This window comes from Rhizophagus irregularis, chromosome 32 (assembly GCF_026210795.1).
Source record: "Rhizophagus irregularis chromosome 32, complete sequence".
NCBI lineage: Eukaryota > Fungi > Glomeromycota > Glomeromycetes > Glomerales > Glomeraceae > Rhizophagus > Rhizophagus irregularis.
In genome coordinates this window covers 1,598,991-1,612,473 of record NC_089460.1, presented here as the reverse complement: position 1 = coordinate 1,612,473, position 13,483 = coordinate 1,598,991, and the positions used below count along the sequence as shown (strand labels likewise).

The following is a 13,483-nucleotide window of genomic DNA, read 5'->3' as shown; positions in this document are numbered from 1 at the left end:
TATTTCATTATAAAATATTATATAATAGAATACTAAAATTTTGGATTATGGCCTAATAGTTATTAACTATTTAAAATTATTTTTAAATACAAAAATAAAATGCAATATTGAGTTTTAAATAGATTTTTAAAATTTGATAAAGTTTTAAACCTATTTTTAAAAATAAGAAAATTAAAAATTAACTTAATAATTTGAAGAATTAAATAAAAAAAACAAATTATTTGAATAAGGAAAAATATTTTGAAAAAGTAAAAATTAAAAAAGAAATTAATAAGAATGCTATTAAATTTATTATTATCATTACAATCTGTAATAACAGATTATCATTCAGTTTAAAAAAATTGGTAACAGTTTGATCTATAACTAATATTTATGTAGAAATAGTAATAATATATGAATAAAATTTACTAATAATAATAAGTTTTATAAGAATATATGTTATATGTATTTTATTATATGGAAAATTTACCATTAATTTTGTATTAAGATCCATCTACTACTAATAAATGTTACTGTAGAAAATTTTAACTTTTATATGAAACCTTACCTTAGGATTTGCTTAAATCTATTGGTTAATTAGCTAAAAAGAAAAAAAATTATAATAATATAATATAAAACTTTTTATAGTAAGATTTTTAACAAAGTTTATATATAAACTTTATCTTAAACTTAGAGGTAATTGAAATTTAATTAGTAATTTTATTTACTGATTTTTAATATAATTGCTATATTATACTTTGAAAAAATTAATTTCAATAATTTATTTTAAAAAAAAATTCTTAATTTATACTGGGTATTTATATATATATTATATAATTTTTTTAAAAAGTTATGTAAAAACAAATTTTAATAAATATAATTTAATATATATATATATATATTTTTTTTTATTTATACTAGATAATGAGATCTGTTGTAATGTTCAAAGTATTCATTTAAAATTATATATCAGATGCATTACCAAAAATCTGATCACATGATAATAATCAATAATGATTAATTACACGTTCAGATAAACATACCTTGCATTATAATATGTCTAACTAAAGTTATCTTTAGTTATGCTTGTTATTATACTTCAGACAAATTACAATTTACAAATTTACTTAAAGTTAATTTTAAAAGTCAATTTTAATTTATTTAACAAATTTTTTTTCCTGTTTTTTTATTAAATTTATTTATTCAATTTTCAATATCAAATAAATAGCATAAAAAAATTTACTTTTTTAAAAATTATATAAATTATATCTAAATACTTTATATATAAATAAAAAATTAAAAATTATCTATTTTAAATTTATTACTAAAACTTTAAAATTACAATTTATGAAATCTGAAATTTCAGTTATAATAATAAAATTAAATGTAAATTTACCAGAATTATATATTTAATTTCAGTAAAAATTATTCAATTTTTTTTAAAAAATTAATATTATATAGGATTCTAAATTCATTTTACTAAAATTAATTTTTTGTAAAATATTATTTAATTTAACTGAATTAACTGAAATTATAATTTTTAGTGTTGTTTCTTTTTATAAAAATAATTAGCAAATAATTAGTATAATGTTATTTTTATATATTAAATTTAAGGGAGGAAAAAAATAAATTTTTTCATATTAAAATTAATATTATAATTTCAAAATTAATTTTTCTAAAATTTAATCTGAAATTCCATCATTATGCAAGGACAAGTCAAACTGACTGCGTTCACATTACCAACAATTATATTACCGACAATCATTTTACTGATACTCACTTTACCGACAGGTACGTTTTACTGACAATCATATTACCGACAATTATTTTACTGACAAAATAATAATACATTTTTAAGTTACAAAAAAAAGCAAATTATATAAACTAAATTAAGAAAATTATTAAGAACAATTCTAAGTGCAATATATTATGAAGCTGAAATAAATTTTTTAAAAAATAAAGTTTATAAAATTAAATATTAAATTCAAGTTATTTTATTATATATAAATATCATAGTATTTTACATTTTATTATATATTAATCAATTTTTTATTTTATATATTATGGTAAATTCTTTTATATTAAATATATATTTTAATTTTCATAACTGAAGTGGGTAGTGAAATAGTAATAAATACTGTAAGTGTTAATGGTAAAATGAGTATCAGTAAAATGAGTATCGGTAAAATATACCTGTTGGTAAAATGATTGTTGGTAATATGAGTGTCGGTAAAATAATTATCGGTAATGTGAGTTTCGGTAAAATGATTGTTAGTAATATAATTGTCGGTAATATGAACGGGTCTTGTCAAACTGAACTAAACTAAATTGGACTGATAGGGTTAACTTGGTTTGACTTAAAGATTTTTAAGTCATGGTTTGGTTCAGTTCAACTTAACTATTAAGTTAATGAAATCAAATTGATAAGGTTGATGGGATTGATAGACAAGTTGATGGAACTGGTAAAAAATTGATGAGACTGATATTAATAACCCCATTAATTTAACTTGAATGTCTAAGTCAATTGGTTTAATTTGACTTTAGCTTTAAGTCAAACTGAACTAAACCATTAATAATACTATTTATTATAATTAATTTAGCATAATTTTAATTAAATTTATAATTCTAACTAAAATTAATTTGTAATTTTAAATAAATCTATACAATTAAACCTATATAATAATATGTCAGGATATATATGAAATTTTTAAAAAATATCATTATATCAAGGTTATACTAATATTTATATATCCTTATATATAGTGAAAAAATAAAATTTTATCAGTATTCAGTATATTAAGTTTTTAATAGTATATTAGTATATCAAATATTGGTATATTAAAGTTAAACTGTAATTCTAATAATTTTTGATAAAGTTTTTTTTTAAAATAAAACTTAATATAAGTTTTATGTAACTTTTAAAATTATAATTTATAGTTTGCTTTACTTTTTTTTTTAATTACAGCATATTTATAAATTTATTAAAGTAATTAAAGTAATATAAAATATATAAAATAAAGAATTACACAATTAATCTAATATTATTAATTTATAAATTGCTTATCATATAATTAAATACTCTATATATTATAACCTTAGATATTAGAATAATTATATAATCAAAAGAATAATTACTCAAAGGATTTATAATATACTAAATAAAATTAAATATTTAGTTGAAGGAAGAATATTTAACTGAAATAATTAAAAAATATAATAAGTTATAATTATACAGTTATTTATAATAATATTTGTTTATAGTTTAGTTATTTATAATATTTAGTAATTTTAATTAATTATTTTTTTTTTTTTTTAATATTGCAGTATATTTAGATTTTTTATTGGAAAAAGTAAATTCAAGATACATCATACAAATGAAAATGAAAACAATAATTATTTTTAAAATAATTTATTATTAAAATTTATTACGTCAGTGATATAATAGTAAGAAGTAATAGGATAAACATTATACCAAAGGTTTAAAAACTATTTTTCAAAGTTTATTTTTGAAAGATTATTAGATGATTAATTTAGATTTACAATTTTTGGTAAAACATTAAAAAGTATAAATATAAGTGGAATTTGATAATTAATTTCACAATTAATAAAAAACTCAGAAAATAATTTTTTTTAAAATAAAATAGTTTTAAATAACTCAGTTAGAAAAATTTAGAAATAAAATAAATAAAAATATGTTTAACAATTATTAAAATATAAACTTTTGATTGTTTAGCCTTTTTTTATAATGAAAAATGCATGATAAAATAATGATTTAAATAGTAAAAAGGAGAAAACTTTTTGAGTTTATAAGTAAAGATTAAAAAGTTAAGCTAATTTTAAAAGTTAAAGTTATTGAAGTTAAAAATAAATTTAAAGTGAAAATCTTGTGAAAAAAAAAATAAAATATTAATAATAATATTTTAATAAAAAAATAATAATAAAGTTTTAAAATAAAATGCATGTTGTAAAATTTATTATTTTAATTTTTTATTATCTGAAAAATTTGAAACTTATAAAAAGAAGAAAGAAATAATAGTATCATTTCTTTAAAAAGAATTTGAAAATTACCTTCAAAATTTCATTTAAAAAGCATTCAAAAATCCAGAAATCTGTAAATTTACAAAAAAAAAGCAAAAAAAAAAATTTTGAAAAAATTACCTTTAAAATTCAATCTAAATACCAGAAATCTAAAAATAAAAAATATCAAATGTTTTATTAAAAAAATAAAAATTAAATTCAAAGTTATTAATTATCTTCAAAATGATGTTTGAGATAGAATTCTGAGATAACTCAGATCCTGTGTAATAAAAATTTTAAAATGAAATATTTTATCTACAGAGATAAAATAGATAACAAGTCTAAAATCATTAAAATCTAATCACTAATTTTCAAAATAGCAAAATTTGAAGCCAAAAAATTAATATAACTTTATACATTTGAAGAATTTATTATAAATTTATATAAAATCAGATCTAAGTTTTTTTTTAGTATTATTTGGGATCCCTTTAAATAAACGTTAAAGGTTTAAAAAGTATTTAAATTTGGGTGAATCTAAAATATACAATTAGCATTTCTTAAGTAAAATTACTTTTCAAAATACCCTAGTAACTTGCGATTTTTGGTAGTCCCAAATGCGGGAATGTGGAAAACGGAAAACCGGCATAATAATAACAAACACTTTACTGTAGAACCTAAACAAGGCCACAGTTTTCCTATCTTTCCATGTAAGCAAGGTATATGAAATAATTTACTTTCATATATATATTTCTAAAAGATTAATACACGTTTCGATTTATTAATCAATTTATCCGATTTATCCTAAATTATGCTAAGTTTCATAATTGCAAAAAGTATTTATAACAATTCGATAAGATTTAAATAATTCATACATAAAATATCTAAGAAGGCCCTCCAAAAGGAAATAAGAACTATATATCTTATCTTTAAGATTACCTAAATCATATTTGTCTTCGCTCGAATGATCGACATCGTGTGACAACAGCTATCCTAACAGTTTAATAATTTTTTACCAATAATTTTGGGTGAAATAACGAAATCTCTGTGGCCTGTTTCTTCACGATGAGTTCTCAAAAGATATAAGTACCTATAGTTTGCGGTGCATCCTGGTTCTGTACATTTAAATTGCTCTTCGCCAGTATGTATTTTTTGATGTCTTCGTAAATGCTCGGCCCGAGTGAATTTGACTTTACAATTTTCCCATGTACAATAATAAGGCTTGATGCCAGTATGAGATCTTGAATGTCTTACTAAATCACTTCGGCAATCAAACTCCTTATTGCATCTAGAGAATTGACACTTGAATCGCTTATATTTGGAATGCACTTTCAGATGTTTTTTAAGGTTATCCGGTCGCGAAAAAGCTTTATCACATCCTCGACTTGTACATTTTAATTTTTCTCTTGTATGGATGTTCTGGTGCTTTCTTAGATCCGAAAACCTAGCGAATCTTTTACTACATTCGTTTATATTACAAATATGTGGTTTATCCTCGGGATGATTTTTCATTTTATGTTTTGTTAAGTCATTAGGACATGCGAACTTCATATTGCATCCGGGCTTATTACAAGTAGATGGCTTGCCTGGATGTATCCTTTGATGCAAGTGTAGACCAACTAATGTGGTAAAATCTCTTCCGCAACCTTTTACATTACATTTAAATGAGTTTTTTCGTGATTTTTGAGATTTAGTTTCTGATTTTATAGATGAGGATTTTACTTTCTTAGATAAAACTTAAATACATAATCAATAAATTAGTTTTCATGATAATCTCCTATGTAACAGATTAACATCTTATTCACCTTCGAGGTCATATTCCATACTTAAGTCGTCATCTTCACTAGCGTAATCTAAATATACATAATCACCGCTAGAATCGTCGTCGATAACGGCTTCATCATCGTCGTCAAAATCTGCACTATGATATTCATCAACGTCTTCATCCATATCGTTTTCCCCTTCATCAGTCTATTGAAAGATTATTTGACATATTTATAAAAGATAATCAAAATATTTTTTCATGCTTACTTCATTAGTCCAATTATCTTCACTCATAGAAGAACCAAAAATAGAACTATTTAGTGATATCGCATCATTTTGCAAAGAATTTGACGTTCTCCCAGTCTCTAACGCATAACTTGTTAGTAAGTCTTCGCTTTCTTGAGCGGAGAACAATGTTACACCAGCTCTGTTTGAGTACGGAACCTCGTCGGTTAACGTTTTATTCTTCTCAAGCTTCGACTCGGCGTCAGAGTAAGAGTCTGAGTCCGAGTCGAGAATTTCAGCGTCTTTAATAAATTAAAACATTTATTTATAAAATAAAAGCCTTTTCCATTCTAAGAAAGTAAAATTTTTACGGTTTTAACCTGAGTTATGTTCATATACTGGATATTCGATAATAGTAAGAATTGGTAACCTAGCCATTTCGAAATTTTTCTGAAGCGTTGAAGAATTTTTTTTAAAAAAAAGGTTACTCAACTTCCTAACAGATGTATTATCAGATAACAGGTTACTCATTTTAGATATATAAATCATGGGTTGAGGAAATGACATAATCGAAGAGAGATCAAGAAGTTGAAAATGTAAAAAGATTGGCACAGTATGCACATTCTGATTGAATGATAAAATTCAGTTACACAAAATGAATTTAAAGTTTTTTAATGATTACTCACGATCATTTTCTGTGCATAGAAAACCGTCTTGTATCACATTCTTATTAACTTATCTATTCTCTCTATTCTGTCGGATTTTTGAGATACGTACTAAACAGATCAGAACAGTCCAACAAGTTTAGCAATATATTCTTGCTTTCCTCAGCATATGCATCAAGCATGTAATCTAAACAGCAAAATCCAAATTTAAATCAACTTGAAATAGAACAAGTATACTGTATATTTAGGATTTTAGTTGCCATACTGATATTAAAAAGTTTACTTATTTTAGGTTAGAAAGGATGAAGATGAAGATGAATGTGGCCAAAAACAAGATCCTTTTGATGACATGATGGAATCAAAGTATTACTTAATTATATTCATTAAAATTATTCAGCTTAGTCTAAGGAAAAAAATCTAGATTTTATAATGATATACGAATAATGTTTTACCTAATAAAAGAAGCAATAACGTTTTCATTTGCAAAGAAGAAAATTACTTCTATTTCTAAAATGTACTGTAATTAAGATTCTTGTTCTTTAGAAATGACTGCTTCATGTTACGGAACATGTTTAGCATTTTGTCCCGAGGAGTGATCGGCGTAAACACGTGATTTTTTAAATTGCCAGAAATCTATTGAAGAAATGTGGTGACTGCTAATCGGAACAATAAAGCTATTGTATCTTATGTGCCGCATATAAAACGGATTGCGCCTAACGGCCAACGGATGTTGCCGGTGACTATTTAGATTTGATACACGAGGTCTGATATATACTGTATACCATACCCCAACTTTTCTTATTGTGATTTTCATTCGTAGATGACGTAAATAAATTACACCGAAAGGCTTTTGTTGCAGAATGCAGATCTATAATCTCCATAAAAATGTCGGCTGTAAAGCAAAATGCCTTTCTATTTAAATCAAAGCATTTTTTCGCGCAAGTTATATATACTTTGAATATATTTTTGTAAAAAAACAATGTGGGGGTTTCATTTGAAATATTATAACTTTCTTCTAATTTTCTAAATAAAACAGTTTTACTTACTGGGTTCTCTCTCTTTGTTGGGAAACAGTGAAGAAAACAAATTTTTTTATTACCATAGTCTGCAAGTGTTTATATACTACAGGGCTGCCATATGCCACAACAAATTTATTCGTATTCCCCAACAACTCCCACAAGTCCACTCGCTTATTCAACTTCGTCACATGGATCTATACCGATCCCAATTACTAACCAAAGAAAAGCGAGCGTGTTTTACCCAAGTCGTAATAATCACACTCGTTCTTCTTCCAGTAGTTCCGGGTTTATTGATACACCATCCCTAACGACTTCATCGTCTACGCCTAATAGTTTTAGGTCGATGAGACATAATTCGTTACATGGTCAATTTAGTATCGGTAGTTTAGTAGGCAGTTATGAGGTATCGTAAATATAATTCTGTGATGTACTCAGTCCAGCTCATTATTAACCACTTTTTTCTTCACTTTTCAGGAATCAATACTAAATGGTCGTATGTCCACGTTCCCATCAAAGCCAATTACCTTTATTGCACAAATAGGAGTATTAGGTAGAGGAAAGTGTAAACAATCATTAAAATGTCCTCCACATATTAATCTTACATTTCCTGCACATTTTTATGAGTTACAAGATGTTGATAATCCAGTGACACCATATGTTGGAAACGTTGATTTAGAAAATGGATTGACTGGTGAAAGATTTAAAAAATTTTCTGGTGGTTATCGAATCCCATTGAAAGGACAATTACAAATAGTTATAAAAAATTTAAATAAAACTGCTGTAAAAATTTTTTTAGTTCCTTATGATTTATCAGATATGCCGCCAGGCACAAAAACTTTTATCAGACAAAAATCTTATACAATTCCTTCATCTTATAATTCAATGATCCAATATTATGGTGTGGGGGATAAAACCAATAACAATAATAATGATTCATTCACAAAGTCGACTTTAAGATATGCTATTCATTTACAGTTTTGTTCTCCGGCAAAGAAAAAAGTTTATCTTTACAAATATGTTAGAGTTGTATTTGCAAATAGAGTTCCTGACGGAAGCGAAAAATTGAATGTTGTTAATATTGGTCCTGGTGAGCCTAAATATGTTCCAATGGGAAGTTTGAATCTCAAAGGATTATTAGGTTTAGGTTTGGTTGAAGAAAATCAACAAGATTCTGATAATGATGGTAGGCAAGATGAGGAGAGACAGAGAAGGGAGAAAAAGAAAACAATAAAAAAAGACGGTGTTAATATTGGAAAAATTATTGGAAGTAATGGTGGTTCTGCCTTATCTGAAAAATTCAGACAAATCTCTAAGGACAACGACGAGAAATCTTCAAGTATGATTATTGATGGTGAATAGAAAGTTGTAGATGTATTAACTAATTTATTAATTTGGGTTTCAAATGGTAATTCCTTTATCGTAATGTAAATAATAAGATTAGTCAAATTCTTCAAAATTGAATAAATTAATTTATTGTTCTTGTTTGGTCAATAATAATATTATTTTTCTGCCAGTAATTTACCCATTCTCAATATGTTAAAAAATACTTAAGTGTGGAGAATTATTAATTTTTTTAAAAAAATGTTTTTTATTTTTTTTATTTATAACAAAAATTATTTCAAAAATGTTAATATTTGTTTTTTTTTACATTAATGTGCAAGTTAAAGTGAACTTGAAAAAGTAGATCTTTCTACTACTTTAATTGTACTCAAACCACGTAATAATAAATTTGGTGGAAATTCTTATGATGTATATAGATAAAAGCGGAATAAGGATTTCCAAAGTATAAATACAGAGATATATACTTATATCATCTAATTAAATAATTAAAATTTTACAATTTTTTTTTTCGACTTAATTTTTTCAGTTTGTATAGTTTTCATAGTGTTCATAATGTTAACTTTTTCATCAGACTTATCTTTAATTTGAATGTGAAAGTCGTCATCATCAGCACCATGTTGCAGATTCAATTTACCTACAACACTTATTCCAATACCTATAATATATAAAATGAAAAAGTTGAAAATCATAAAACAATAATATAATTAAGAAATAATTCTAGTTAATTTTACCTTCTTTACTTTTTAATGTGCAGTCCTTAGCCAAATGAGTTACTTGATTACAGAATCTACATGATCCACCATTAGGATATAATCCTTTTTCGTTTTTTGGGCATTGCCTTGAAAGATGCCCTTGCTCATTACAAACAAAACATTTTGCATAGGCATATTCATTACCTGTTTTGATAGGTTTTTTGCAATCTTTGGCATTATGTTCAGTTGAACCACAATTGTAACACATGCCTACACCTTGCTCTTTTGCGTTTGGACAATCCTTAACACTATGTCCATTTTTTCTGCATCCAAAACATATCTGCATAGATAAAACGTGTTTTCTTAGTTTTGTTACATTATGTATGATAGAAGAAAAGTAATTCAATATTATTATCGTACAGTTTTATTTTGACGTTCTTTTATCCGTCTCAATCTACGTTTTTCTGATTTCGATCTTGCTTCTGAAATTTCCGGAATTTCATACATCTGATTTGATTACTTGATTACACGATATAAAATAGAAAAACTAAAAAGAAAAAAATATATTAAATACCTGTATTGTTTTTCTTTCCGGATTTCTTGATATTATATGGTTTTCTTTCATTTTTGTTTTTCTTTCCTAATTCAAATAATTCAGGATCAAGCTGAAATTTTCTTTTATTTTTCTGATTTGTAGCCTCAGTTATTTCCGGATTTTCTTGTTCAATTACTTTATCTGATTGAAGTGGTTTAATATTATATCCTTCAAAACCAGCAGCCTTTACATATTTCTTCTTTTCCAATTTAGTATATCTTGTCATTTTATATTTTATTAATTTTATTAGATTTTAAGATAGTGAATAATTAACGATCTGAATTTATTTGTACAAATTACATGTGACTTTCTTGATAATCAGTTTCACAAAAAAATTGTTGCTTTTACATTTTTTTTCTTACGAAATAAAGAAATAAATAAAATAATATAAAATTAAAATATGCTTACATGCCGGCTACCGAGACTTACAAGACTTTATAGTGTTGCCTCGTCCCTTAAGGTATTAATTAATTTATAAAAATTATTATAATAATTGATTTAAATTTTTGTTATGATTTTAGGTAGCGAATAGCTTCATTGATGCGATAGGAAATACCCCTCTGGTAAGTAAACTCATTATGTTTATATTATGGTTCCCAATCTATCTATCTTATTGAAAAACAAGCAAATTAATCCAGATACGACTAAAAAGATTAAGTGAAGAAACGGGATCGGATATTCTTGCAAAAGCCGAATTCATGAATCCCGGCGGTTCAGTAAAAGACCGCGCTGCTCTATTCGTCATCAAAGATTCAGAGGAAAAAGGTTTATAATAATATATTTAAATATATGATAATAGTGATTATAAATCGTCATTTACATTTTTATATAGGTGAACTTAAAGCGGGTGGTACTGTTGTGGAAGGCACTGCCGGTAGGGATATTTTTTTCTAGAGCTTTACAAACTTTATCATGTGAATGCTAATTATTGATAAATCATTTATTCACTTAATTATTAGGTAATACAGGCATTGGGCTTGCTCATGTTTGTAGATCAAAAGGATACAAATGCGTAATTTATATGCCAAACACTCAAAGTCAAGAGAAAATTGACCTGCTTAGGATGCTAGGTAATAAAAAAAAATTATATTACAATAGTTTTCTTTAGAAACATAATTATCATTTAATTATTATATTTCATTTTCATTTTTAGGAGCGGAAGTTTATCCAGTTCCGGCAGTCGCTTTTGAAAATCCAGAAAACTATAATCACCAAGCTCGAAGACACGCAGAAAAACTACCAAATGCCGTTTGGACTAACCAATTTGATAACATTGCAAATCGACGCGCACATCTGGAAACTACTGGCCCGGAAATTTGGGAACAAACTAATGGCCTTGTTGATGGCTTCACGTGCTCTACCGGTACTGGTGGCACCCTTGCAGGCGTAACTCGTTTTTTAAAAGAAAAAAACCCAAAGGTTAAATCATTCATTGCTGATCCACCAGGTTCAGTCTTATATAATTACTTTAAAAGTGGTGGAAAGGTGTTGAACGAGCGCTCGGGAAGCTCGATAACTGAAGGCATAGGACAAGGGCGTGTAACTACCAATCTTCAGCCAGATGTAGATTTAATAGACGATGCATTATATATTTCGGATGAAAAATCTATCGAAATGGTGTACAGACTGTTAGATGAAGAAGGTCTCTATGTAGGCGCGTCAACAGCACTAAATGTTGTAGCTGCAGTCGAGATGGCGAAAATACTAGGACCAGGTATACAATCCTCCTATTAATATTACAGAAGAAAAATTTTGTATTTTGACACGTAATCTATTCATTTCGAAATAACTAGGAAAGAAGATTGTCACAATTCTTTGCGATGGTGCATATAGATATCAAACGCGGTTATTCAGTAGGTTGACCTCAATTGTTTACACCAATTCATATATTTGTACCAACGTTAAATAATATCTTCTTATTTCAGGTCGAAAATGGTTAGAAAGTAAAGAACTACTTCACGCAATTCCAGAACATTTGAAAAAATATATTGTTTTACCTTAAATAGAAAAGATTAAATTACTTCAATTTTTATTTATTCAATTCTTAAAAAAAATTAATTTAAAGAGTTTGCATTTCTTTGTCATCTAAAAAAGTATGTAATTAATAATTTTAATCAAACCTCAATAATATTGGCAGATTAATTCATCCAATTCATTTTTAAATCATTTGTCCATCTTCGTAATCTGTGTAAAGCTCCGTCAAAAGTCAAAGCTGGGCGAACGTCCAAATAAAAGCTGACCGCTTGAGGAAATTTTGGATCAGGCTGTCCGGAGTAAAAATCAATTACATATGTCACTTGTTTTCCGCAACGATCAACAACCCAATCGTGTCTATCAAAAGGAAGCTTATAACTTCATAATTAAAAAAGCATCATTTAATAAAAATGTCTTTAATTCAATAGTTAACATATTAAAAAAGAAAACTTACCCTAACAAATTAAGTAATCGGGCTTTCGGCGTGATATTATTTACTTTACCTTGGAATTTTACCAATTTTGGTCCGCCACATTTGCTATTTTCATATATAATAAATGGATTATTTAAAATCGCGATAATAAAGTTTTATAAATACTCACTTCTCGTGTAATTTTTCCCATTCTAAGATTTCTTTCCATGCTTTTTCATTAACTGCATTGTGCATTGGTATAACAACACGCATATCTTCTTCCCTTGGATTCCAATTCTTACGTTTCATTGCATTAAAGAACATTTGTTCCGACGGATATATCCACACTTTCTCTTCATTACCATCGTTAGCTGACTCCGACTCGGCATTATTTTTATTTTTAAGCACACGCGGAATGTTTGAAAGTTCGCGCGTTGTGCTAAGAGGAATACGTTGTCCCTTTGTTGGTTTTTGATTTGGATGTAAAGGCATATTATTTGATTCATTTATCAATGAGTCACTACCACACCCTTCTCTTTCACTATTTGTGGTATCTTGTAGGTTTTTTTGGTCTGGAGGCTGCATATTTGTCGAAGATGCTGGACATTGCTGCAAATTAGTAACGTGCTGTGAAGCTGGCCCTTTTTCAGTGTTAGGAGGAATAAATGAAGACCATGCAGAATGGTTTACAGGACAGGAAGACGCTCCTGTCGAATTCGTTGAAGACGTATCTTGCATTAAAGATGGAAATGGTAAAGTTGAACCATTCCCCGAGATCTAGATCTTATATAATTATGCAGTGT

General features: G+C 26.3%; 4 protein-coding genes across 5 annotated transcripts; 2 read left to right on the top strand and 2 right to left on the bottom strand.

Annotated features, from left to right (window-relative positions):
- Positions 1–7,562: 7,562 nt before the first annotated feature.
- OCT59_023155 (uncharacterized protein) lies at positions 7,563–9,163 on the top strand. Its single transcript, XM_025324504.2, has 2 exons — positions 7,563–8,069; positions 8,141–9,163. The coding sequence occupies exons 1-2, from the start codon at positions 7,785–7,787 to the stop codon at positions 9,023–9,025; spliced, it is 1,170 nt and encodes a 389-aa protein (XP_025185696.1). The 5' UTR covers positions 7,563–7,784; the 3' UTR covers positions 9,026–9,163.
- A 329-nt stretch (positions 9,164–9,492) lies between these two features.
- Positions 9,493–10,554, bottom strand: OCT59_023154 (uncharacterized protein; the record flags this gene model as incomplete). Its single annotated transcript, XM_066150576.1, has 4 exons — positions 10,274–10,554; positions 10,120–10,181; positions 9,739–10,039; positions 9,493–9,662 (listed from the first exon to the last, which is right to left on the bottom strand). Exons 1-4 carry the CDS (start codon positions 10,518–10,520, stop codon positions 9,493–9,495), a joined length of 780 nt encoding a protein of 259 aa, XP_066006593.1. The 5' UTR covers positions 10,521–10,554.
- OCT59_023153 lies at positions 10,339–12,296 on the top strand (the record flags this gene model as incomplete). Of its 2 annotated transcripts, XM_066150574.1 has the most annotated exons (8): positions 10,635–10,754; positions 10,816–10,857; positions 10,933–11,059; positions 11,127–11,168; positions 11,254–11,364; positions 11,448–12,008; positions 12,088–12,147; positions 12,220–12,296. In XM_066150574.1, the coding sequence occupies exons 1-8, from the start codon at positions 10,695–10,697 to the stop codon at positions 12,294–12,296; spliced, it is 1,080 nt and encodes a 359-aa protein (XP_066006591.1). In that variant the 5' UTR covers positions 10,635–10,694. The 2 variants fall into 2 exon arrangements, with proteins under 2 accessions (XP_066006592.1, XP_066006591.1); XM_066150575.1 differs by adding an exon at positions 10,339–10,523 and having other exon boundaries at positions 10,703–11,059.
- A 116-nt stretch (positions 12,297–12,412) lies between these two features.
- OCT59_023152 (uncharacterized protein) lies at positions 12,413–13,434 on the bottom strand. Its single transcript, XM_025314122.2, has 3 exons — positions 12,871–13,434; positions 12,723–12,806; positions 12,413–12,646 (listed from the first exon to the last, which is right to left on the bottom strand). Exons 1-3 carry the CDS (start codon positions 13,416–13,418, stop codon positions 12,433–12,435), a joined length of 846 nt encoding a protein of 281 aa, XP_025185694.1. The 5' UTR covers positions 13,419–13,434; the 3' UTR covers positions 12,413–12,432.
- Between the last annotated feature and the right edge of the window lie 49 nt (positions 13,435–13,483).